The sequence below is a fragment of the Lissotriton helveticus genome, chromosome 2_1, assembly GCF_964261635.1.
Source record: "Lissotriton helveticus chromosome 2_1, aLisHel1.1, whole genome shotgun sequence".
Lineage (NCBI taxonomy): Eukaryota > Metazoa > Chordata > Amphibia > Caudata > Salamandridae > Lissotriton > Lissotriton helveticus.
Window position 1 is genome coordinate 1,513,740,554 of NC_136059.1, and position 26,859 is coordinate 1,513,767,412.

The window sequence follows — 26,859 nt, forward strand, 5'->3', positions numbered from 1 at the left end:
TAATCTGCAATTATGGTCTGACACTTATGTAAAGCGCTCGGATACCTCCGGGTCTAGCCAGAGCTATATAAAACCTTTAAATAAATTATATAAATAGATACTTCTCAACCTAGTCCTCTCCACCCCCGTTTGAAGTATAAAAAAAATCCAAATCTGTTTCATGTTGACCACACGTTCTATTCTTTATTACCATGCATTAGCTTGCGGGATTCTGTAGTAAAACAAAATTGCCTCCATAAAGTGAATAACCATTTTATCTGGCATAGCTGATCTGTCTGCTCTCAGGGAAAGCTATTCAGTTAGGGAAAGACCTATTCTTTCACCACTTTCAGTTTTGCTGTCCAGTAGTTGTGTATGTTGGGTAATTCCTCTCATTATAAAATGTTTCAACATGTATCAATAATTGATCCGTCTGGTCTATCATTTTGAATACTGCCTCTCTAACCAGTAATGCCAGGGCAACCAACCCACCACTGTGGAGCATTTTAAGTTTATAAGGAACTGTCAGATCTCGCCAGGACAGCAGCCCCCATGAGTGGATCAGTTAAATCATGTAATCGGGTAGCAGAGTTCTTTGCTAGTAAGGTAGACCAGATCTACTCCGCCTTTCCAGATTCAGCCAGGATGGGTGATGGCAAGACTGAAACCCCCATTATCCAAGACAAGAACTGCCTTACTGCATTTGTGGTACCCTCTTGAGAAGCTTTATGCCAGATTGTAGGAAGCATTAAATCTGGCTCCCCCAGAGACCCAGCACCCCCAAAATACTTCATGGCAGTATAGAAACTCTTGAGCCCCACATCAGACATTTACTTGAACTCTCCTTCAACTCAGGAAATGTACCTAAAACCTGGAAGAAAGCAGTGGTCCTTCCTCTGAGGAAGAAGCTCAATATTAGTATGGAGAAATTAGAAAATCTACGTCCCATCTCGCTGCTCCCATATTCCGCTAAGATCGCGGAAAAAGCGGTCAATAAACAACTCTCTGCCCAAGTGGAGGCCAACAGCTTGCTCCACTCTTCCCAGTCTGGCTTCCGTGCCCTCCACTCGACGGAGTCAGCCCTACTACTCTCTACGGAAACCTTACGCAAATATGTGGACGAAGGTCAAACAGCGGCTTTGATCTTGCTCGATCTTCGTGCCGCATTCGACACTGTAGCTCCTCACACTCTGCTACAGTGTCTCAAAAAGGGAGGAGTGGTGGGCAATGCATGGAAATGGTTGGAGTAATTCTTAACTGACCGTAGCTTCCAGGTAGCACAGGGGCCTTTTCGGTGTAAGGAATTAAGTCTCAAACGGGGAGTACCACAGGGGTCCAGCCTCAGCCCCACACTATTTAATCTATACGTGGCACCAGTGGCAGGTATCACAGATAGATTTGGGGTTGCAGTAGTGTCGTATGCTGACAACACTCAACTGATTGTGACCTTGTCACAACCCAAGGAACAATGTGCCGCCAATTTTTCTGCATGTATGCAGGAGCTTGCCACATGGATGGCGGACAACTGTCTCCAATTAAATGGTAACAAGACTGAGGTGCTGATTGTAGGCAGAACCCCTTCAGTCTGGACCTTGGCCTGGTGGCCGGATATGCTGGGTGTACTTCCCACTCCCAGCAACCCAGTGAAGAACTTGGGGATCTGGATAGACAATAAAATCTCATTTGAACACCAGACCAAACAGGTGGCGGGCGCTTGTTTTGGAATGCTACAGATCCTCAGGAAAACACTGGATCTTGTCCCTCTGCCGGTCAGACAAACCCTGGTCCATGCCCTAATAATGTCCAGACTGGACTATGGGAATGTCCTGTACTTGGGGGCCAGTGCAAAATGTCTCCAGAGACTACAGCAAATACAAAATGTGGCTGCCCGCCTGATCTTGCTGCTGCCCAGAAGAGCATCCGCAAAAAAAGCACTCGGGCCTTGCATTGGTTACCGGTTCGGGAGCGGGTGAGATTCAAGGCCCTCTGTGTAGGTCACCATATTCTTCAGGGAAGGGGCCCTAAATACTTACATAGTTTTCTTAGTCGGTATGAGCCTACCAGACAGTTAAGGTCAAAGGGGACGGGACAAGTTCATGTCCCTAGGTTGTACAGAGTGAGAATGGGAGGATGCTCTTTCAAGGTTCTGACCGCTACGGAGTGGAACAAACTGCCACAGAGGCTACGTCTTGAAACGTCCGAGTCCATCTTCAGGAGAGAACTTAAAACCACTCTGTTCCCCCAAAGACTAAGCCAGTTAAGAGGAAACTCGTATCTCACCGGCACCGACCCAGGAGAGTGTTCAGGAGGGAGCAGCGCGGGGACGCACTAGCTAGTGCAACCAGGCGCTTTATAAGACTTATAAATAAATGTATAGTGGAGTTACAAGCGATCCCGATTAAGCTCCAGTCTTGCTGCTTTTCTTCATTAATTTATACCCTTAATTAATCGAAACTGTTTAAACTACTCTGATGGGACTTTCTGATATTGGTCTGTTCACCCATTTTACAGAAAACTGCTGGTTTATTCCACATAATGTGGTGTCCTGAGTGTAGGGCATATTCTCCAAGGATGTACAGCAATCTGGGAATGGTGTATCGCGAGTCGGCCACCAACACCAGATGCCCTCTACCTACAGTGACATAAGTCTCTCCTGTCAGATGCACCCCCTGAAACTCCTTCCCAGTGGATCACTTCAGATCTAGCAGAACACTGGCTCCATGAGAAGGGAATGGGAGTGATCTTTGTCTTACACAATACTCTCTGGATTGATTCGTTTGGATAGCGAGCAGTTTACATCTATGTGCAACAGTGTCCGTATACAGTTGCTTGATCCACCCCAAAGGTGATGGGACAAAATGTATAAAATATTAAGCAATGCGATTAGTTTTCTGGCCCTGGACCATTTCAGTCCTTAACACCCCTAAAGTAATGTCTTTAATGCTTTATTTACTAGATTTTTGCATTCCTTGCCATTTTTCTTCAGAGCTTTGCCGATTCTGGAAAAGGATATAGTTAGATCGAATTTTGAGCATTTCCAAAATGTTTTTCTTGAACATAATGTGCAGAGTTTACATTAAAAATGAGAAATGTTTAATGCAAAAATTGTAGCATATACCAATACTTGGAATGAAGGCGCCTGTAATTTAGGCCTGGATATCACTAAGTTGAAGTATGTGAACACGCCAGGCTGTAACGTGAAAGCCCTTAATACTGAAACACTTGTTTTTTTTTCATTTTAACCAACAAATTGTGCACGTTGTTTTTCTTTTCTTTAATGCAGACGCTGCAATTTCGAAAGTTACTGTTTATTACTTAATGAATAGACATTTGTTGTGTTAGACGACTGATAGTGAGTTGCATGTTTTCCAATAGATAAATGCTCGCAGGGATCACACGTCACTGACAGTGGGCCCCTGGGGGAACTATGGGCAGTCGTTTATTTAATGTTTTGAGTTTGTCGCTGGCGCAGGACGGTACGTCCGCCTGACCACCGTTATTCGCCAGATTTGTGCCAAAGTCAGCTCGTCGAGGGAACCCCGAGTGGGACACTGGAGGACACCAGCCATGACGTCTGTACTGCACCTGCTTATTAGCATGTGTTTACTGGGTCATCCTGGAGCAGGTAATTTTCGAATGAGTGACGGAGTTCGTTCATTCAGACTCGCTACCTCAGACCTACAGGGTATGCACAGGGCGCAGATTTCAGGAGCAAGTTCCGTACTAGGTTTCACAGTACTGGCAGCATTTTACTCTGGTACATGGTATATATGGAAACAGGGAATCGGCCACCAAAGTGCCGTGCACCACCATTAGACTCGTGGTCAGACTGAAAGATTCCCTCACGAGGAGGACTCTTGGTTTCAGGATGTTAGAGAGCCATGGAGAAGCATAGAGGAAGGGGTGAAATCAACAAGGGGGTTGTTTGGGACTATCTTCTGCTTTACACGTCGGCAAAGTGTTGCTGGTCTTAACATATCTAAGATGAAAAAAGCTACATATCTTAAGCAATGTTGGCTCCATTGAACTGAGCCATGTGGCCGTGCCGGGGGGGGGGGGGGGGAGAGAAATGTGTGCAGATATTGGTATCAGCATACTGAGCCCATGGCATGACTGCAGGGCATACGGCATGCCCAGTAACAACTAGGAGCTGGCAAGCCAAGGGATTAACGTGAACAGGGATATTTTGCCCTGAGCATGTCTGGGGTGCCCAGGCAATCAATTAAGGTACCAGATCTGGTAAAATCAATGTGTATAGCTATTGGGTCATAATGATAACCCTCTTTCAGCAGTTGTTTCAAATTGTATATTCCACATCTATGGTGTCGTACAGTATTTTTTTAATTTTCAATAATTCACTGAAATTGTATAATTCTGTAAAATGTGACTTTCAGTCAGCGAGGGTGCTAGGAAGTAGAGCATTACTATTTTACGATTTTATTGGACCTCTCTGCCGCATTCGACACTGTCCGGCACTCACTCCTCCTGACTCGTTTGGCTGAGATTGGTGAGCTGGGTTCAGCACTAGAATGGGTAACGTCTTTTTTATCGGATAGGTCTCAGCAGGTCTGGATCCCACCTTTTCATCCTCTATTAGGCCCCTTACAACTGGGGTTCCCCAGGGATCTGCACTAAGCCCCCTGCTTTTTAATGTATACCTTACCCCCCTTATTGCGCTGGCTGAACAAATGGGAGCTAAAATTATACACGCAACTTTTATTTACATGGTCTGACGAAGTAACTAATACAGAGGTTATTTGTTCGTGCCTTTCTGCTGTGTTCAACTGGTTAGCAGTAGCACAGCTGAAATGCAACGAAGACAAAACTGAAATTTTGTTGTATGGCCAATTTCCGCCTAACTTTAGAGAACTCTTATAGCCGCCTGATTTTCCCCAACCTGGTTCAGTTACTATCCCTGTTAAGAACTTGGGATTTTGGTTTGGGGAGGATCTGGGATTTGAGGCACACATAAAAAAACTTACAGGGGTGTGCTTCGGATCTCTCAAAGCCATGAGAAAGTTCTTCCCTGATCTGCCTTCTTCCGCAAGAGAGTCTGTTGCAAGGGCGTTAATTTTATCTCGGCTCGATCATGCCAACTCTTTTTAGCGGAACTCCTGCCTTCTTAGTCGCGAGACTGCAGATCATTCAAAATGCGACGGCACGACTGTTGTGCAACGTCCCTAGTAGAGAAAGTGTGCGTATACATATGAAGGAACTACATTGGCTGCCGTTTGCTCAAAGGATTACTTTTAAAATCCTAACATTAGCATTTAAAGCAGTCAATGAACTGGGGCCTTCCTATCTGAGGAAAAGATTTAGCCGCTATACCCCCACTCGGTCTCTCCGCTCAGCTGACTGCAATTTCTTGAGAGTGCCCTGCTTCCAGCGAGTGCGATTGGGTGGCCAGTCACTTGCTGTTTTTGCAGCACGGACCTGGAACACCCTGCCTCTGCCCTTGAGATCGATTGAAAATTTTGTTCCTTTTAAGAAGGCACTTAAAACGTATCTTTTCAGAATTGCTTACTAATTTTTTGCTGCTGGCCAGTTGCTTGTCTTTCTTTTTCGCGCCAGGATACTCTGGTAGTAATAGAGCGCGCTATAAAACAGCTAAAATAAAATTAAAAAAATAAAAATTACACTAACATACAAAAGTGTTATGAAGTGTTATTTTCAAACATGTAATATGAAAATGCGAAACAGATGTGTTAAGACGTTTAGGTGACATTTACAGCCTCACCTCTGCTCTGTCTATTTAAACTTATCCTCAGCGGCGCGTGCACGAATTCAAAGCACATTTCATGTGTTTATTCCAGTCACTTTGAGAAAAGCCGAGAACTGTGAGGGAGAAACCGTGGGGTGGGGGGGGGAGAAGACGACGAGGAAAGGGTTAAAAGAGCAGCAGGCAGGGGAGGGATGGTGCAGGCGGAGGGAGGGATGGTGCAGGCGGAGGGAGGGATGGTGCAGGCGGGGGGGGATGGTGCAGGCGGAGGGAGGGATGGTGCGGACAGAGGGAGAGATGGTGCGGACAGAGGGAGAGATGGTGCGGACAGAGGGAGAGATGGTGCGGGCAGAGGGAGAGATGGTGCGGGCAGAGGGAGAGATGGTGCGGGCAGAGGGAGAGATGGTGCGGGCAGAGGGGACATGGTGCAGGCAGAGGGTGAGTTGGTCCATCCAGTAAGTTGTGAGGGGGTGACACCATGAGTTACCCGCACCGGGTGACACCAACCCTAGTGACTCCACTGATAGTGATGTTGGCCCACAAGAGATTTAGATGACTGTGAGGGTGATTCATGGGAAGATGTGTGGGGAAAACAAAGGATGTGCCCGTAACATTCAGGGGCACATGGTTAGAAGACAATTGTACTCTGGGAAGATGGGGAGTAAACCTGTTCCCAGGAATCTGCTGAATTCTCAGTGGATGAACATATTGTTGCAAACTCCGAAAACTTGTTTATATTAGTTCATGTTCTTAGACTAGTTAGTCAAATGCTTCCACCCTTGGATGCAGAGCAGACTGAGTTATACTCATTCTATTCCCTTTCCCTGTAAAGATGCTCAGTTTCTTGGACACCTCTTTATGAGAAGTCCTAGTCTATTTCTTGATTTGCGATTAATTGAGCTGAGAATACTTACCACCTACACTGCTAAAAGCTTTATGCTTCTGCTCGAATCTCTCAATTCTTCATGAGTTTCTGAAATGAGACCTTGATTTCCTTTCCTGCCTATTTAATAGCCAGTGTAATGTTCTACGTTTGTACAGCTTCTAAGTTCCTGGTCTGTGATACCACATATTTAGCTTAGCAGTTCATTTGACGAAGCCACAGCGGTCATTCTTTAGCAGCGTCCTCTTCGCTATGGCTTGATCTGGGACCCTGGCCATCTCTGGCACCTAATGGCATGGAAATTCATTTTTATTACTTCAGATAAGCAATGATCATACACCGCACCAGACACAATCTTTTGTCTGTTGCTATACTGAAGAACCTTAGCTCTATTATCATGGGAATTGATGTTATGACATTTGCTGTAAGGTCCTATGGAAGTTAGATACCTCTGCGCTAAGCACACAGAGAATGTATTCACTGGTAGTGCAGGCTGTTGGTAGACCAGCCAAACCAAATGAGTAGCAAAAATCCTAGCTAATTCTGGGTGCTGAAGCAGTATGGGCACATGACATTGTCCTAAACTATCTGGCTGATGCACAAACTATATTTGCAACACAATATTCCATTCTTGCTGTTTTCTTCAAAACTTATTGCACTTTGGGAGAACAAAGCTAGAAAATTCCCATCTTCTGGCTGGATGATTTTTGTTCCCTTCCTGTGGTCGGCCTCCTGTATTTTAGTCTGTACTCTTGCACCACTGCTGGGGAGGAATTGTGCCCTTTTACAGTCTGGCCAGGTGGCTACTCCAATCCTGGCGGGAAGGCAAGGTGCACATGGCAGTGTCCTGGAAGCAGCGGCGACATGTCATTTTCAGCCAGATCTTTTTTTGGGCTCACAGCATTGTCCACTGGTGAACCGTCTCATTCCAGATGGATGATTTATGGGGTCTGTTTCTTGGGCCTTTCAGGAAATGCGGCATTGATGCAGTCACTTTGCAAGCTGTTTTGGCTTAGTGGACTGTGTCCACTGTAGGGTCCTGTGTTCGACCTCATGGTCACAGGTTCAAATCCTGGCGGGTCTACTCAGCCTTTTATCCTTCGGAGGTCAATAACACTAGTACCATTGAGTTGGGTAACATGTTATACAGTGCCAAGATACCCTTTAGGGTGAACGTGCGCTTTTCAAATGCACATTATACAGTCCTCTTCCAGGCACAGGCCTGGGAAGTCCGTGATTGCAATGGTTTGAGGTGCATCTTGGCAGAGGCAGCTGCAATCTATTAGGCATTATTGAAGATATCGCCATGGGCAGTCACTTAGGTGCTTTGGGACATATTGGCAAGGGACTTAAAATAGCAGCCTCCACTTTTAGTAACCTAACCTGCATGAGCAGTTTTAAGTGTTAAAGGCGAGTGCCGTGGCTGCACAGGTCTCCTCTTCAGTGGCACTGACTACTGGGACACATAAACTGAAGACCTAAAATGAGGGGGCGGGGGTTGAGAGGCAGTGTGGACAAACCCACTGAACACTTTCAAGTAGGGTGTCCCATATATGAGGACTTCTAGTTAACCGTAAGATTATAATGGGGCGGATGAAGTCCATGAAGGAATGTAGTAGGTTGTGAAGAAGTCAACAGGATATCCTGTTCTCCTGGAATCTGGCAGTAACCCATGGGGAGAAGTGGATTGTCATTAAGCCTAGTTGCATTCCACTCAATAAACGATTAATAAGGACAGGCGGACTCCTTATGCCCCTCTTAACTTATTGTCATTTTCGAACTGAATTGAGTTCCTTCAGGAGCCTCAAATGTTTGGTCTTTGGTTAATGATCTCAGTTAAGAAAATCGTACCCAGTTGAGCCCTGAATCTCATCCTGTTGAGATTGGGAAGGTTGAGGTACATATGACGGAGGTTCAGGGCAAATCTAACAAACCACTGTCCTCCATTCAAATCTCTTCCCTAGGCACTCCTAGTAACAGCTAATTGAGGTAGGAGTGTGCGCAGACTTCCTTGTAATGTTTTACCACGGGATATTTAAGGGGGGGGAGGATTTAATTTATGTTCATTGCAAGGCAGTACCCTAAATTGCAGTTAACTGGATGCATCAGGTATTACAATATGACTGACCTGCCCGTAAGCATCTTGCAGGGCAAGAAGGTCAAATTGCACAGTTGAGAATGGTTCCCAGTGTTGCACTGGTGGCTCCTTTGGACCATTCCCAGCAAATCTAACAGCGCTTCAGCACTAGGCATACATCTGTTTAAAACCTACCCTGGAATTTCTTACTGCCACACAATTATGTTGGTCTACACAGAAGGAACGTACTAAAAAATGTGGGAACTAACAATCCAAGAAGGGGAGACCTGAGTAGGGGTTGGTGTGAGGAAGGGTAGACGAGACCATGTGATCTTTTCTCTGTTATGTTAATTTTAATTTCTATAGCACACGGCTACTCCAATGGAGTGTCCCGGCGCTTTTAATAGGCGACTCATAATCAAGAAACATAACACGAGACAACAAAAAAAAGGAGGCAACAACAGACAGCAGAGAAACAAATTAGAGGGTAAAAAGCCAAGTTTTTAGGCCCTTCCTGAAAGACATCAGGTTGGAGGTACCACGTAAGACCAATGGTAGGGCATTCCAGAGCTGTGGTGCCCTAAGCCTAAAGGAACGCCCCCTCCAATGCGGGCTTTCTTTATGCGGGGAACCGTCGCAAGGAACAAAGATTCAGATCGTAAGACACGGACCGGGCGATAGAAGCCCAGCCTGCGCTGAAGATATTTCACTCCTGAGCCGAAGAGTGCCTTATGGGCCAGTGTCTCTGGATAGTTCCTTGCATTTTTAAGGGCAACCTCATTTAACCACTAGTCATATCCTATATATTCATAGCCTGCTACTGAATAGTTTTTCTCACTTATGTCTCCCATACTTTGATCAACAAAAAGGACTGCTTTTTGGATCTATGAATTGTTTGCTTATTTTCTTCCCAAGGTATGTTTAAGTGCTTTGATGGGAAAAAGTGCTTTGAGGAGCATTTTCACTGTGATGGCGTGGCCCAGTGCTCTGATGGTTCAGATGAGCTGGACTGCTGGAAGCCCACCGAGGACTGTGCCTTGCGCTGCGACCAGAACACTCGCTGCATTCCAAGAAGCTGGATTTGTGATGCCAACCCAGACTGCTTTGATGAAACAGATGAAAAAGACTGTGGTAAGGTCCTATTCTGTACAGTCTTCCTAAGGGGTTGAAGCCTATTTGTCTTAAAATAACTACATAAGATGCGTATTACTCTGAGCTCAATAGCATTGCTGGGGGGCATAAGGAGAATCTCTTTCCAGAGAGCTTTGTGGTGACCTATAAGATCCTGCAAGTTGTGCTCATGCTTGAATCATCCTGAAGATTCAGTCCTAATCAGAAAAACTTGAGAGAAATGGGTGTCTGCATCTTCCAGTTAGATTCAATACTATTGGGAATGGAAAATCCTTGAATCTTTCATAGCAAATCAGGCAGGATTTAAAAAACACCCAAAGTTTAAATCTGTGTCTGAATCTAGACATCAGAACGTAAGTAGTTCTAGTCAGACTTTGAGGTGAATAAGAGGATGCAGAGTTATAGAAGTAGCTTTGATTTTCCCTGCATCTCCCCTTAGTCCTGGGCACAGTTTGTTGTGTGCAAAAAAGATTGTATGTAAAAGTAGACTTTAAGGACTTGGTGAGCATTATTTCAAGGTTAGACTATTAGGTAAAAAGCATAGCAATATTATGAAATGTATATCAAAATGAAAGTCTTAAAATGTTTATTTAAATACAGAAAGCGGCTAAATTCCTATACTGCCTGGCCAGTCCAGTTAAGTGATATAAGTATTTAATTTAAACAATTGATACCAAAATACTCACTCCTTTGACACATTTGGTGGTGGTGCCGTACTGCATGGTCAGATAGTGTCCACTGGTTTTCTAAAATTTGGGAAGATACTTTGCGAGTGTAATGTAAGATAATCTGGAGTAGATGCCTTGTGCACCCTGTCTACATTCACCATCTGGTTGCAAGTAAAGTCGTTGCTCGCAGTGAGGATGTTTGGAAAATGAAGACTGTCCTTTGCAAAAGATATTAAGATGTATTACTGCAGTCAAATGCTCTACCACCGAGCTATATCCCCAGCTGATTGCTTCTTTGTGACAGCAGAGTTCGCTAGTTCAGCTACGATTGATATTCAACCCAAAATAATTTCCGATCATAATCCTATATTGCTAGAGTTAGAAATCGGTTATAGATCCCCCTTAAGGGCTTGGACTTTCGAACGCAAATTACTGGTGGATTCTGCCTATTGTGAACAAATGTCTAAATGGATAATAGATTTATTTCAGTGTAATCGTGGTTCTGCCTCTGCTCATATGGTATGGGACGCTTTTAAGTCTGGCATTTGTGGGGAGAGTTTAAGCTATTCTGTTAATAAACCGCGTAAACTATGGGTGGAATTGATGGACTAGATGAATAAACTTCGGCTGTTAGAAAATGAGTTTATGGTAGCAGTTAGCAACGGCCAGGACACTGAACAAATTTCGAAAGGTTTAGCTATTTTAAAAATTATGCTATACCAGAACTTTGCTTCTAAATTGGCAGCACAAATTAGGGAATACAGATCTGAGATATAGGAAGTGGGCGAAAAATTCTGGCCGAATACTGTCTAAAAGACTTCATCAAAAAGAGGCGGCCAGAAGGATTAATAATATTCAGGATGAGCATGGGCAATCTGCGATAAGCCAGTGGAAGTGCTGGAAGTTTCAGCAATTTTTATAGGAAATTGTACACTGACGCTGTTTTTGTGGGACCTCATGCCTACATCTCAGCCTTTGTCTCTCTCTTAGGGGGCCGGTCTATGTCCTTTAGTGTATGGTAACTGCAGCATCATGGTGTCACACTGCCACAGAGGCAATTGTTTGTTGCCTCTGCTGGTGCATAGTAGCTGCCCCTGAATGAATGAATGAATATGGGACTTCTATAGCGCATGGCTGCCCGGAAGCGTCCCAGCGCTGAGATTGCGGACAAACACCTGAGGATAGAAGCAGAAGAGGAAAGGTTATTGCGGGAAGAGGTGAGTTTTGAGAAGTTTTCGGCATCTCATATGATTAGGTTCAGACCGGAGTTGGATTGGAAGAGAATTCCAGAGGGTTGCGGCGATAACCGAAAAACGGCGTCCACCGGTTCGAGCTCTTTTAATTCGGTGAACCTTAGCCAGGTTGCCTTGCGCTGAACGTAAGGGTCTGTAAGGTATGTATGGACAGATCATAGATTTAAGCATTGGGGGTCCTTGATTTTGCATGGCTCTGTGGGTGGTACATAAGGTTTTGAATTTGACCCTGTCTCGGATCGGCAGCCAGTGCAATGTCTTTAGGGCAGGATTGGCTGAAACTCTACGGGGGGTTCCCGTGAGTATCCTTGCAGCGGCATTTTGTGTTCGCTGCAGGACATTGAGCGTAGCTTCAGGGGCGGCCAAAAAAAGGGCATTGCAGTAGTCTAATCTAGACAGTATTAGACCTTGCATGAGCATTTTTTGTGAGGTTGCAGGGAGTAGTGGAAGAATCTTCCTGGTTGATCGAAGTAGACCAACACAGGTGCCGGCTGTTTTTTTTGCTTGTGTTGTCATGGAGAGGTTTTGTTCCAGCCAGAAGCCTAAGCTTTTAATTTCGGTCTTGGGCTGGGGAAGGGGTCCTAGGCATGAAGGCCACATAGCAATGGGGAGGGACGGTGGTTGGTGTCCCAAGAGCATAAGCTCGGTCTTTGAGCCGTTGAGCTTAAGCCTTGAGTTGGACATCCAAACGTATATACCTTCTAGGCAATCATGGAGGTTTTTGATTTTTTCTTCTTGATACGATCATTTGGGTGTCATCAGCGTAAGTGACGGCTTTTATCCCAAATGGGGTGACCACATCCTCCAGGGGGGCCATATATGTGTTAAACCGTGTAGGGCTCAATGAAGAGCCCTGTGGAACCCCACACTGGAGGGAAAGGATATCTGATCGCATGTTCCCTTCACAGACCTGGAAGGTACGGTTTTCTAGGAAGGATGAGAGCCAACAAAGTGCTGTGTTTCTCACTCCTAGCTCAGATAGTCGCTGGATTAGAATCTTGTGGTCGACCGTATCAAATGCAGCGCTTAGATCCAGGAGGAGCAGTATAACCGATCCCCCTGAATCCAAGATGCATCTGGCTTCCTCTACCACTTTCAGGAGGGCTGTCTCAGTCCCCTGGCCTGGACGGAAGCCTGTTTGTGAGGGTCGAAGGAGGTTATTGGATTCGAGGAAGGCTGACAATTGCTGGTTGACTGCCTTCTCTGCGATCTTACTCATGCCAGGCAAGAGAGAGATTGGTCGAAGGTTGGTTAGATCTGAGGGGTCATGGCCTGGTTTTTTCGGTAGTGCTTTGACCATGGCATGCTTCCAACTGGGGGGGACCATTCCTTGGCGCAGTGAGGTGTTAATAAGGTTAGAGGCCAGGTGAGAGATGGTAGGTCCAACTTGTTTTAAAATTCGAATGGGAGCAGGGTCGTTGGGGGAGCCACTTTTCAGGTCTGAGGGCTTTCAGGAAGTCCTCATTGGACAGTTGATTAAAGCTGTCCAGGGTTGGTCTCGGGGTAGGGGGGGGGCAGCCGTGGGGTTGTTGTCTGCTTTGGGTGGAAGTGATTGCAGAATGTTAGTGATCTTGTTTTGGAAGAAGCCCGCTATTTGGTTGCATCTGGCAACTGAGGGTTGTTGAGAAGAGGGGGGGTTGGGTATCTTGAGAAGCTCTTTGACTATTTTGTAAGTTTCTCGGGATGAGCTAGATGCAGCTTTGATTTTTTTGTCAAAGAAGGAGGCTTGGGCTGCTTTTCGTGCTGCTTTGTAGGTCCTCATTGCAGTTTTTTACTCTTCCTTACTTTTTTCTCCACTTTCTCTCATGGATTTTGCAGATTTTTCGTAGGTTCCTGAGTTCTTGTGAGTACCATGGAGATTTAGAGGAGTTATTTTTCTTTTTTAGAACTTGTTTAGGGGCGATTATATCCAGAGTGGAAGTGAGCCAGCTGGTAAAGTTCTCGTCTGCTTTTACCGGGTCAGGGAGTGGCAGAGGAGCGGAGCGGATTAGCTCCTGTGTCCAGTGCTCAAATGATAATTTAGACCATATTCTATCGTGTTCTCTGGGGGTTGGGGTGTGGACCCTTTTTACTGGAGTTTGCCAGGTGAATGGGATGAGAAAATGGTCAGTCCAAGGGAGAGGGATCGCAGGTTGAACCTCAGTTTTTGGCAGATTGGTAAAAAGAGGGTCCAAAAGATGACCTTTTATGTGAGTAGCTTCTGAATTAATTAAATGCAGGTCAAGTACTTTTAATTCTGAAGTGAGGTCCCCAGCAGTTTTATCTGTGTTGTCCTAAATGTAAGTTTAAGTCACCGAGCACGATGAAGTTTGGGGTCGAGGTGCAGGAGGAAATAGTGGACTCTAGTAGTGAGCCTACAAAATTTCCTAGGCTGCCGGGTGGACGGTATATCAGAGTGCCCGTAAGTGATTTATTAGGAGTTATCTGAAGGGAGAAATGGGTGCTTTCGCAGTCCTCAATTCCTCCTTCTTGTAGCCTGCATACGAAGGAGTTTTTGTAGACAATCGCTAGTCCGCCTCCTTTTCCCTCCCTTCTATTCTGATATTGTATAAGGTGGTCCTGGGGTAGCATATTGACAATGTCTGCTTCGGAGTGAGACGTTAGCCAGGTTTCCGTGAGGAAGAGAATATCCAATTTTAAGTGTTTTAATCTCTATAGCGTGTTTAGGGGCTGATCTACAGTTCAGCAGAGCTAGGCTGATACCATTGGAGGACTGGTGGATGGATGTCTCTGCAGGCTCATTATGGGGCTTGGAATCCTGGGGAAGTAGCTGCCGTACAAAAATTGCAGGAGGTAGTCATGTGAGTGTCTGATCCGGGGACTGTGTGAGACGGGCATAGTGGATGGCCCTGTGCCTGGCCCGGACGGGCCCAGACTGGCTTGCCTCTGGCGCGCCTCTGGCGCGCCATCGGCGCGACCGCTGCGCCCGCCCGCTGCGCGGACGGGGAGGAGGCTCCATTTTATAGTGGATTGGGCCCAAATCGCCCAGCCACTAGAGCGCTGTCCAGGCCCCAATTCAAGATGGCGGCCGTGGATTCCTTGCCTCGAGGGGATTGTTTGTTAGACCGGGGGCCTCGAAATGGCTATGTGCCTTTTTATTCTTGGGTACAGTAAAGCGGCTTACAAGCGGTCGTTTGGGAGAGTTTTAACAGGTAATTCCTCAAAGTAACACAGATCACAAAATACACAGTAAAAGCGGTGATAGCAAACCATTTAAAAGCGCTAGTGCTGGTGTAAAGTGCAGTGCGTTTAAATGGTAGAAATAACAAGTATTCTGTTATCTAGCAGTAAAACCTCCCGGCTTCCGCCTCAGGAGTATGTGGCAATCGATCTGACTCCCCACTCATTTATAGAATTTCCTATTCCATTCTTTTACAGATTGATAGTGTGGGTATGCCCTAATCTGATCAATGAGGTGCTTTTTCAACAATGAGGTGCTTTTTCAACAGTAGCCAGGTTGACAATCCTGTTATTGTATTACATTTATTTGGCTGCACCGTATTCAAGTCCCTTCACAATCACGCCCCCGAGTTCATTTCCTCCAAACTCAGGCGATACCTTCCATCCCGTAACCTTCGATCATCTGCTGACAATCTTCTTTGCATTCCACCGATTCGCCGAAAAAAACACGGTGGCCTCCGGTTCTCCTTTCTTGGCTCCACCCTTTGGAATTCCCTTCCTGTGTTCTTTCGTCACTGCCCCACTTATGATTTGTTTCGTAAAACCCTGAAAACTCACCTTTTTAAGCTGGCCTTTGAGTAATGCTCCCTGCCTCAGTTTGTTATGTCTGTTTTGAGCGCCAAGAAACTGTCTCGGTGTACGTGCGCGGTATAAATTGTTTTACATAACATAACACATAACATTTATTGGAGTGCTTTATCAAAACAAAAAGGTATAAGTTCAGATTAAGGTCAATAGTGATAACTGATATTAAGAGCATGTTCTTCACATGGGTTCAGAAACCACTAAGTGATGGGCATCCCCAGAACATACAATTTAAGTCTGCTCATGTTGCAAGACATCTTGGACATGAGTCAATGAAATATCCTTTTTTGTACATGGAAGATCCTGACTCCCAAGTATTTATAGGCTGTAGTATCCTAATGTAAGGTCAGTGAGGCCAATTGATCCAAGTTCTTCAATGCGTTTGGTCTTCAGGGAAAAATACAGGATTTACTGTGGTTAGCTTGGAGTCCTGGTAATACACTGAACCATTGCAGTGTTTTCAGTGCGTCCTGCAACACAGATACCACATCACGGAGAACAGAATATGTGCGTAGTGATATAGTATGAATAAAACCTCCATGTTGTATACCGCATGTGTCTGCAGCAGTCTGAAAGGCAGCCGTGAGGGACTGTATAGCCATAGTAAAAAGGATAAGACTCCAGCAAACCCCAGATTAACTTGTGCTTGATCCACTGGTAGCTTGACAGAGCAGTCAGGCTTAACTTGGAGGCAATGTGTAACATATTTGTGCAACACTTCAAAACACTCTAAACACCACACAAAGATCCCAAACCAGTTTAGGAGATCAGAGCAAAATGTAATAAATAAAACAAGACCAAAATGACAAAAATCCAATTTGTAGAATCTAAGCTATTCATTTTCAAAGAATAAACTGAAAAATAGGGCCTGAACATTAAGGACCAACTGCTATCTGGTCACGCTGGGCCGGGTCAAAAACCAAAGCTCAGACCGCCCAATGAACCGTGGGGAAGACCAGCCCAGATTACTCCTGCTGCAGTTTTACCTTAAGCTTTGTCCCAAGAGTCCTGTCTCTGGTTGAATGCGACGTGGGGAGCAAGGAGAGCACCATGGGTGGTAGTCTGCGTGGTGCGAAGAGCAAGCCGGCATTACGGTTGGGCCGGCTGGGGCTTTGTGTTGGTCCTCCGTAGGCGATTGATACTTGCTATGTGAAGAAATTGGCTGGCGGAGGCTTGTTCTGATTTTCGATTCAAGAGGTGCCGTTCTGGTGTGAACGGGTCCAGTGATTGTCCAAAAGCTTTATTTAAAGAGCCTGTGAGTCACACAAGGGGTCTTGGAGCTGAGACACATCACTTGGGGGTCAGGGACTCCAATTGGGCCCAGGAGCTGATTGGTGAGCCTTTTACGGAGGCTCAGATTAGGAGGCCAGCCAACTACCCTTTTGAGCCACTATGGGGTCAAGATAAAGTTCCAGGTCCAGTTCTTTCCCTGGCAAGAGGGCAGCAGATCAGCACAGCAGGGCAGCAGTGACTTCACAGCTGAGTATCCAAAGGTCCAGAAGTGTACTGGAGAGTCTCTGAGGTTCTTTTATACACAGATGTGCTTTTGGAATAGTGGGAAAATATCTAGAGACATGCCTTTGAAGTTCACAGGTGACCTGCTCTCCTGGCCCTGGCTTCACACTAACTACAAGGGGTTATGCAGCCATTTGTGTGGAAATGGGACATAGCCTATTCAAGTGAAAGTGGGGCTGGTCCCAGCTCCTCTCACCTTTCCTTCCAATTGTAACCCATCCAGTCATACCTAAGCTCCCCACTGTGTGTGGGTGTCTAGGAAGAATACACAACTGTCAGCTACACCCAGTCTTGTAACCCACTGACCGGCTGCAGGCAGGCACCAAATGTGTAAGGCAAGAAATTGCCAACTTTCTAAAAGTAAAAAGATCAATTGATGGACAGAATGCAGAACAATGTCATACATTCACCCAGCCATATGCAAATCAGTCTTGACCTTGCGCCCAATGAGATTTGCATATAGCTGTTTCTGAAAGGTGGTGGCAAAGTGAGCTAAAGAACAATTGATTCAATCCAGATCTGTGATTGGGGGGGTGAGTGTCTGATAAGTTTCAGCGCTCTGTCCATCTCCTTGTGTTTGCAACTTTCTAAAAGTGGCATTTTGCGAACTACAGTATAAAATCCGACTTCATCATAGCTTTCTATGTGGAAATTTTACTCATAAAATGTAATAGCACAACTCCAATTTTATCCTTCATGAGAGATTGGCCTTGCAGTAGTGAAACAAATGTATGGGGTTTTTACTACCAGGACATGTAAAACCTAAAAGTACATGTCCTACTTTCTAAATACACTGCAGCCTGCCCTCTGGGCTGCCCAGGGCCTATCCTAAGCGTGATGTCTATGTATTAAAAAGAAAGGTTTGGGACTTGCACTACGTTTATTTTCTCAGGTCGAAATGGCAGTTTAAAACTGTCCACAGACTGCACTGGCAGGCCTGAGACCTTTTTAAAGGGCTACTTAAGTGGGTGGTACAATCAGAGCTGCAGATCCACTAGTAGCATTTAATTTACAGGCCCGGCACACAGACAGGACTACTTTACAAGGGACTTGCAAGTAAATCAAATATGCCAATTGGGTATAAGCCAATTCAATGTTTTAAGCAGAGTGCACAAGCACTTGAGCACTGGTAAAGTGCAGTGTCCTACAGCCAACAAATGAATTAGGCAAAAATAAAGTATAGGCCAAGTCTGGGGATGACCATGCAGAAAGAGCCAAGTCTAACACTCCTGATGACCACTGAATCACTGGATTTGGAAATTTGCGGTTTTGATTTCTTCACAACAGACCTTGTGAGAAGTCGTATTTCAAAGGTTTTCTGTCCACCAGATGGCACTTTGTCATTTTTGATAGTGCCCATTGTATTGCTCTTAGCTCTGAAATGCTTTGTCTTGCAACTAGAATCCGTCTTCATGGCAATTCATGATTTGCGGATAGGGGCTATTATAGAAGTTCTTATTAGCAGACTCTTTTGAGTTGTCCTAGAGCCTCTTGTATACTTTTTGTATGCAACCAGTGCATTCTTGAGTTACCAATTTATACTAGTTCAGCCTAGAAAAAGTGGGACATTGTGTAGAATTGGAAGATTTCTTGAAAAACAAGGTTTTTGGTTGTGTCTGTAGATTTGCTTTCATTGTCTTTGGCTGCCCTTGATCAGTCCTGTTGCTCTGTTAATAGCATAAATTGTTAGATATGTTCATCCTGTCTAATATGTAGATATGCAGCATTAGCCAAGACATTGGTTGATGGTTGGTTCTGGGAATAATTTGCTTCCAGGTTTTCACTTTAACTTTCTCTACTGGATATTGTGCTTTCAAAGAGTACCATATATGGGTTAGGCACATAATTTTGCTTCCTACTTTAGTGTTCATGTCCCTGTCCAAGGTGGTTACTATATTGTAGCCTAAGGGATAAGAAAAGTTTATTTTGAGTCTCCGCATTCTTGGCCCAAGTGGTTGCCATCCAGCTGTTTAGTCCATGAGCAATTGAATGTAATTTTTTGGCCCAGGTAAGGTAAGATTAGAGATGTGCGAAATTCCCATAATGTACCTTTATTTAATTTATGAACTGCAAATGCATAACTTATAAGTTGTAGCGGGAAATCTATACTGGAGTCCATTTTTGACAAAAGAACTCATTTAATGCTAAAATAAAAAGTGCAATAATCCCTTTTTCCTAAAGGAGAAATAAAGGAAACATTTAGACATACATATTTGTATTACACTTCTGTAGGCATAATTGCTAATCTTGTACAGATTCCTTCATGTTTATGGGTTAGAAAACTAATTCTGTCAAGGTTTTCAAGGAACACTTTGAGCATTTACACAAAAAATAACTTTGCTAAATACATAGGATAAATCATATGGCAGCAAATTTCACTCACCCAGTTCTTGGTTAAATAGGCCCTTTTTGATCAGTGAAAACCTATATATTCTGCTGACAGCGATGATTTGTTTGCTTTGTTGCATACTTTGACACAACCCAGACTTCACTGTTTCCTCAGGCTTCTGTGAACCCTCGTTGGTCCTCATCTGGCAATCATAGCTAGTAGTGATATTGTAATTTGTCTGTATACTAGATTTCTCCTTCCTTTTAAATTGTTTTTTTCAGTATTATGCTTTTGTGTTTCCCTTAATCCATCCAATTGGACAAGAGTTTTTCTTGCTGTTTGCAGCTCATGGGCATTCATGATTACACCAAGTAGGAGGAAATGTTCACAAGGAACAAGTAGGATGGTTGTGAATATGTAGTTTTCCTTTGGCCATTTACTTCAGTGCCAAACTTATAGAGGTGAATTTGAAGATACTACAGATCTTGCTGTAATCAGATCTTTGATGCAGTTGACAGTGACATTTCAAAATCCTTCTTGAAGAAAATTGCCTCAAATTAATTGGCAAAATGCTGGGATGGCCTCTTTTTCTGACTTCTCTTAGATCTTTTGTTGTGATGTATTTTAATAAGACATGACCAGTTTATGCAATGTGAGCCTTTTGATTTGTCTATGTAGACTGGAGTCTCACCTAGTTCTGTGAATGTTAAATAGCCACACAATGTCTAAGAAATGGTTGAATAGTGAAGTTAATCTTATTTTGAGGTTTTTAGGCTTGAAATGTACTGAAGAGTTGATTGCATACATTTGGATCCTAAATACTTTTTCCATACACTTATAATTTACATTTTCTATAGTGCATACTGGAATGCCATACAATTGACAATGGAATTTATTTTCTCATTTTTAGTCGTTAAGAATTTTTTTAGGTTTGTTAGTTATCACCTAGCATATTGTCTGAGTTCACAGGGTGATTTGTGATCATCTGAGATCCTATATTGTGCATACGTCTGTACCAGCAGTGTTTGAGTTTTAGCATGTATAAATATTACATAATAGGTAACTGTTGCCGATTCTGAGGAGGTGAGAATTACGCCCCACCTCCTGTCATGGTGATGGAGGCCTATAATAGCCTTTATCAAATAAATCCGTCCAGTTTAGAGATGCCTTCACGTTTTCATTTCTAAAATGAGGTGCATAATAATTCTGACTTTAACTACTGTTCTTTTCTTATGCAGTGCGTAAAGAATGCAGTAGCTCCCAGTTTTCGTGCCAGAATGGCCAGTGCATTTCTTTTTCCATGCGCTGTGATGGGGACAGCGATTGTGAGGACCACTCTGATGAATTGAATTGTACTGTTCCCAAACCCCTGCGTTGTCGACCAGGAGAGATGAAGTGCCAGAGTGGAAGTGGGTGTTTTCTCAAGGAATGGCTCTGTGATGGAGAAGCTGATTGCGAAGATGGCACAGATGAGAAGGTGCTGGTTAATTACATTCTATCAATTACATTTGTGATTGTGTCTATTGCAAAGCCTCAATTTTATAAGTAAATAAAAATCTTTATTGGAGCAAACATAAGCTCCAATGAAAACTGGAATAAATCTGGTCAATGTAACAATTACCCGTTTTGCAAAATCAGTTTGCTTAGGGATAGTCAATTAAGTCTTCGTCACATGCAGCTTTTCCAGTGGAGTGTGTTTAAGATATACTACAGAATTTCTCATTTTTTAATCAAATGAACACTAGAGATTGGTGGAACAAGTGGAAGCAGGTAAATGCATGTAAAACTAGCCTAAATTGTTCGGAGTAGCCTCTATTTTACTAATCAAGTGTTTCGTCACCTCACTAGTCAGTCCCATTGTTTTGGCATGTTTTCCTTTCTACAATGAAGTATTTCATTTTTACAGACAACTTTATGGGATGATTTCGACCCTCTGGTGCCGGTACATTTGTTATGCACTAAAGACTATTAAAATTGTTGCACCTTAGGTTATCAGCAAAAGTTTACTCCAAGGGAGTGAAAGGCCCGTATTGTTTGTGGTGCTTCTTTTCTCACTAGATTGCTTTGAAAACCAAACTTCAAACTTGGCCAATGCTGTATGTGCTAGGACATAAAATAGTTACATATTAAGACTGACTTTTTTTGTTTCTATGCTCTAGGATTGCAAACTTGAAGCAATCACATGTAGTGAATTCCAGTTTTCATGTGCAAGTGGAAATCAGTGTGTTCCGGACTTCTGGAAATGTGATGGAAAGAAGGATTGCACAGATGGAAGCGATGAAGAGGAGTGTAAGTTTGGAAATCCTGTTTTGTAGTGTGAGAACTGGAGTAAGTCCTCGCAATAAGTTATGCACTCACATGTAACTGGCCAATCACTGGGGAAGTCGAGTTATAGAATTGTTAGCGGTTTAAGAGGTCAATCAATCAATCAATCATAGGCATTTATAGAGCGCTCTACTTACCCGGAGGGTCTCAAGGCGCTAGGGGGGGGGGGGTGCTGCTACTGCCCGAACAGCCAGGTCTTGAGCTTCTTCCTGAAGGCGAGGTGGTCTTGGGTCAGGCGCAGGTGGGTCGGGAGGGAGTTCCAGGTCTTGGCGGCCAGGTAGGAGAAGGACCTTCCTCCTGTTGTCGTTCTTCGGATGCGGGGGACGGTGGCGAGGGCGTGACTGGCTGATCGGAGGTGTCGTTTGGGAGCGTAGAAGTTGATGCGGTTGTTTAGGTAGCTCGGGCCTTGATCGTGAAGAGCTTTGTGTGCGTGGGTAAGGAGACGGAAGGTGATTCTCTTGTTGACCGGGAGCCAGTGCAGGTCTCTTAGGTGTCCGGAGATGTGGCTGTGTCGTGGGATGTCGAGGATGAGTCTGGCTGAGGCGTTCTGGATCCGTTGGAGTCTCTTCTGGAGCTTGGCGGTGGTTCCGGCGTAGAGGGCGTTGCCGTAGTCCAGTCGGCTGGTGACGAGTGCCTGGGTGACAGTCTTCCTGGTCTCGGTGGGGATCCACCGGAAGATCTTCCGTAGCATGCGCAGGGTGTTAAAGCAGGACGAGGAGACGGCGTTGACTTGCTTGGTCATGGAGAGGGAGGAGTCCAGGATGAAGCCCAGGTTGCGTGCGTGGTCTGTCGGTTTGGGTGCGGTGCCCAGGGCGGGGGGCCACCAGGAGTCGTCCCAGGCGGAGGGCGAGGATCCCAGGATGAGGACTTCCGTCTTGTCCGAGTTCAGCTTCAGGCGGCTGGTCGACATCCACTCGGCTACCTCTTTCATTCCTTCGTGAAGGTTGGCTCTGGCGGCGGCGGGGTTGTTGGTCAGGGAGAGGATCAGCTGGGTATCGTCGACGTAGGAGATGATGTTGAGGTTGTGTTGGCGTGCGATGGCCGCGAGGGGGCTCATGTAGACGTTGAAGAGGGTTGGGCTCAGCGAGGATCCTTGAGGGACGCCGCAGATGACTTCGGTGGCCTCTGACTTGTACGGTGGTAGACGGACTCTCTGTGTTCTAACGCAGAGGAAGGAGATGATCCATTCCAGCGCCTTCTCCTGGATTCCGACGTTGCTGAGGCGATGCACTAGGGTGTGGTGGCAGACGGTGTCGAAGGCCGCGGAGAGGTCTAGTAGGATGAGGGCCGCTGTTTCTCCGTTGTCCATTAGGGTTCGGATGTCATCGGTGGCAGCGATGAGGGCGGTCTCGGTGCTGTGGTTGGCTCGGAAGCCAGACTGTGAGGGGTCGAGGGATCCGTTTGTCTCGAGGAAGGCGGCCAGCTGCTTGTTGACTGTCTTCTCGATGACTTTGGCTGGGAACGGGAGCAGCGAGATGGGGCGGTAATTCTTGAGCTCGGTGGGGTCCGCTGTTGGTTTCTTGAGTAGAGCGCTGAGTTGGCATGCTTCCAGCTCTCAGGGAAGGTGGCGGTGGTGAAGGAGGTGTTGATGATGTCCCGCAGGTGGGGTGCGATGACGGCGTCGGCCTTGTTGAAGACGTGGTGAGGGCAGGGGTCGGTCGGAGATCCGGAGTGGATGGAGTTCATCATGCGGACGGTTTCTTCGGTGCAGATCGGAGTCCAGGTGCGGAGGGTGGTGGTGGGGGGCGGTGGTTCGGTCGAGTTGGACGTGGCGTTCGTCGGTTGGGTGTTGAAGCTGTTGTGTATGTCCGCGATCTTGTTGTGGAAGTAGGAGGCGAGGGAGTTGCAGAGTTCTTGCGATGGGGTGATGTCGTTGTTTCCGGCGTTGGGGTTGGAGAGCTCTTTCACGATGTTGAAGAGTTCCTTGCTGTTGTGTGCGTTGTTATCCAGCCGGTCCTTGAATGCGGTTTTCTTGGTGTCGCGGATCAGTTGGTGATGCTTCCGGGTGGCAAGCTTGAGGGTGGTCATGTTGTCCGGTGTTGGCTCCCTTCTCCAGGCTTTCTCGAGGGCTCGGCAGTTCTTCTTGGAGCTCTTGAGTTCGTCGGTGAACCACGGGGCCTTCTTGCTGCCGGGTCTGCTGGGTGGGGTCCTCAGTGGGGCGAGTTCGTCCGCGCAGTTGCTGATCCACTTCGTGAGGTTGTTGGCGGCCTGGCTGGGGTTCGCTGAGCTGGCGGGAGGGTGCTGGCTCAGGGAAGCGGCGAGCTGGTCGGCTGTGATCTTGCTCCAGCTTCTGCGGGCGACCTGTTGCTGGTGGTGGTGGGTCGTCGTTCTTCTGAAGGTGAAGTGGACGCAGCTGTGGTCCGTCCAGTGGAGTCCTGTGGCGTGGCTGAAGGCGATGTCTTTGCTGGATGAGAAGACGGCGTCGATTGTGTGTCCGGCGAGGTGGGTGGGGGGTGGTCACTAGTTGCTTGAGTCCGAGGTTGGCGAGGTTGTCGAGCAGGGTGGTGGTGTTGCGGTCGTTGTTGTTCTCCAGGTGGAAGTTGAGGTCCCCCAGGAGGATGTAGTCAGCGGAGGGGAGGGCATGCGGGCTGACGAAGTCGGCGATGTCCTCGCTGAATTGGGTGCGTGGTCCCGGGGGTCGGTAGATCAGGGTGCCTCTGAGGGTGGTCTTCGGGTCGGTGTGGATCTGGAAGTGTAGGTGTTCGGCGGTAGTCAGGATATCGTCGGTGTGGGTCGTGATGCGGATGGTGTCCCTGTGGATGATGGCGATGCCTCCTCCTGTCTGGCGGTGCGGTCCCTCCGGGTGATCTTGTAGCCCTCTGGGATGGCGATGGCGATGTCGGGCGCTGAGGAGGCGTTCATCCAGGTCTCCGTGAGGAAGGCAACGTCAGGAGCAGTGGTGTCGATGAGGTTCCAGAGTTCGATGGCGTGTCTGTGGACTGAGCGGGTGTTGAGCAGGATGCACTTGAGGTGGTTGCTGCTAGTGTTCGTCTTGGCGGGTGCTGGAGCGAGGCAGGTCCGGATGCAGATGAACTTGCAGGCGGTACAGCAGAAGGGTCCGTGGGTGCGTCTCGGGGTGGCTCGGTAGCATCCTGGGAATCGGCCGGTGTTGAGTGCGTTGAGGGTGGCGGCATCGTACGTCCGGCGGGTGGGCTGGGAACTGCGGGGGCCAGGGGTCCTGGCACTGGGCGCAGTCCAGGCGCGGACGGGCGCAGACGGGCTTACCTTTGGCGCACCTTCGGCGCTCATTCGGTGCTCCCGCTGCGCGCGGTCGCTGAGGGGGCGTCATAAGAAGGGATCCGTGAGGGCGGGTCAGCTGTGAGGCGGGGAGCGCGTTGTCCTATCAGCAGGCGGGGGGGCGGGGTCGCGGCAAAAACCGGCGCGAAAATCGAGTCGGGCGGCCCTGCGGCGGCTGGGGCGCCGGGCTGGAGTGGCGATCGAGGCGGGCGGCCCTGTGGCGGCTGGGGCGCCGGGCTGGAGTGGCGTCAGCAGGCAGCAGTCAGGCAGCAGGTAGGAGGCAGGCAGCAGGCGGGGAGCGTGGGGGCAACCAGGCCGAGGGCACAGTGGTCGCTCAGAGGTCAGCTCAATATTCGCTATTAATATGTTAGGACTTGAAGTATCACTGAAATCACTGCAGTGCTTGAACATGGAAGTCCTTTGAATTCCATTTGGTGACTGGCCAAGCCCAGGTTTATCTGCCTTGAATTTCTTGGAGGGCCTGTGATCTGAGGTATTAAGGCATGCTTTGTTGTGCCCCATGTGGTGAGTTTCACTAAACTCCCAAAATACATCAATTGCATTTAAACGCATCAAGCAGTTGGATGAGCTCTCCACCCTAATGTCTGGTAGTGTTTGTATGTGCTGGAGTCAATCTTTATACTTACATCCTTGTGATAACTAAAGATGTCCTCCACAATCAATGTTGAGAAAAGAAAAACCGTGTTTAGCAAATCGGTATCTGCTTTTTATCTTGACATTCTATTCAACAAACTATAATTTCCTTAGGAAATGGTCTTTATAGTAGAACATAGTGCTTAGACAGATCATGTAACTGCAAGATGCATATACTGATATTACTAGCTTGTGGTGAGTACTCACAATGGGGTGAGAAGTTCTCCTCTTGAATCAGTTGTTACAACGCATACTTTTTTTTGATCAACTTTATTGGATTTTTAAAACCAATTCATTGGCAGCAGGTCATTAATCACTGAGATAGACATGACAATGTACACAGTTAACAAGACAAGGGCGGCCCATCAGGGCTGAGCATGGCAGTCCAGATAATAAATACAGATGTATATAAAATAAAATGAAGGCAAGTCCTCACAGTGGTAGCATATTAAACCATTTACCCCACACTTTACTAAATAAGTCAGGGCATCCCTGGGCTTCGAATAGGGATTCCTCCTGCATTTCACACCAGTCCACTCCTTTCCTCCATCTCTGTCCAGTTGGTGCCTTAGTCTGGGACCAGTGAGCAGCTATGTCTCTTTTGGCCACCCCTACGGCAGTCCCCAAAAAGCGATTGTCCACCCTAGAGCCATCCAGGCCGTCAAACACCCCCAGCAGCAGGCGCATCGGGTCTGGAGAACCTCCCATCCCAGGGCTTGCGCGAGTTCCACCCCTCTCCAGAACGGTACCAAAACCGGACAACACCATACCATGTGATAGAAATCAGCCTCGGGCGGAGTCACATTGTGCGCACGCTGGGGGGAATCTCATCTGGGCCCGGAATAGACGTGTCTGGGTGAGGTATGCAGCATGAAGATAGTAAAGTTGGACCAGGCGTAACTTGGAGGATGTGGTCAGGGTTTTGGGTGCCATAAGGGCATCTCTCCAATCCGCCTCTTCTAGGGGGCCCAGCCACCCCTCCCATCGAGCTGTAGGTACTTATAGAATTGGGAGTGGGGAAGAGCGTGGCGCTGCTGCAGGTCTGCAAAGGATCAGATGTGGACCCCCACCCATATATCTCCGAGCAACGAAATCCCGATGAGGTCCCAGCATCGGAATCCCTGCAAGGACTAGACCCTCTTGCATCCAGGACCCATGCAAAAGTGGCGTCTGCCAAGTGAGTTTCCGGTCCCACCGCACGTGACGTAGGGCCGTGTGCCAGACCAGAAGCACCGTCCTGGTGACCGGGGGCAGAGCCTGTGGCACTGGGCTGCCATATAAAAATGTCTGGATCTGTGTGAAGTCTTATGTGCTGAGTTTCACG

At 46.7% G+C, this 26,859-nt stretch overlaps 1 protein-coding gene across 1 annotated transcript in view; it reads left to right on the top strand.

Moving 5' to 3' along the window:
• LOC144820278 (uncharacterized) overlaps window positions 1–26,859 on the top strand; it is a 988,894-nt gene that overhangs the window by 515,466 nt on the left and 446,569 nt on the right. Inside the window, exons 19-21 of the mRNA XM_078677866.1 lie at window positions 9,574–9,789; window positions 20,558–20,796; window positions 21,479–21,608. Of these exons, the coding sequence (XP_078533992.1) occupies window positions 9,574–9,789; window positions 20,558–20,796; window positions 21,479–21,608 (585 nt within the window). The remainder of the gene's footprint in view (window positions 1–9,573; window positions 9,790–20,557; window positions 20,797–21,478; window positions 21,609–26,859) is intronic.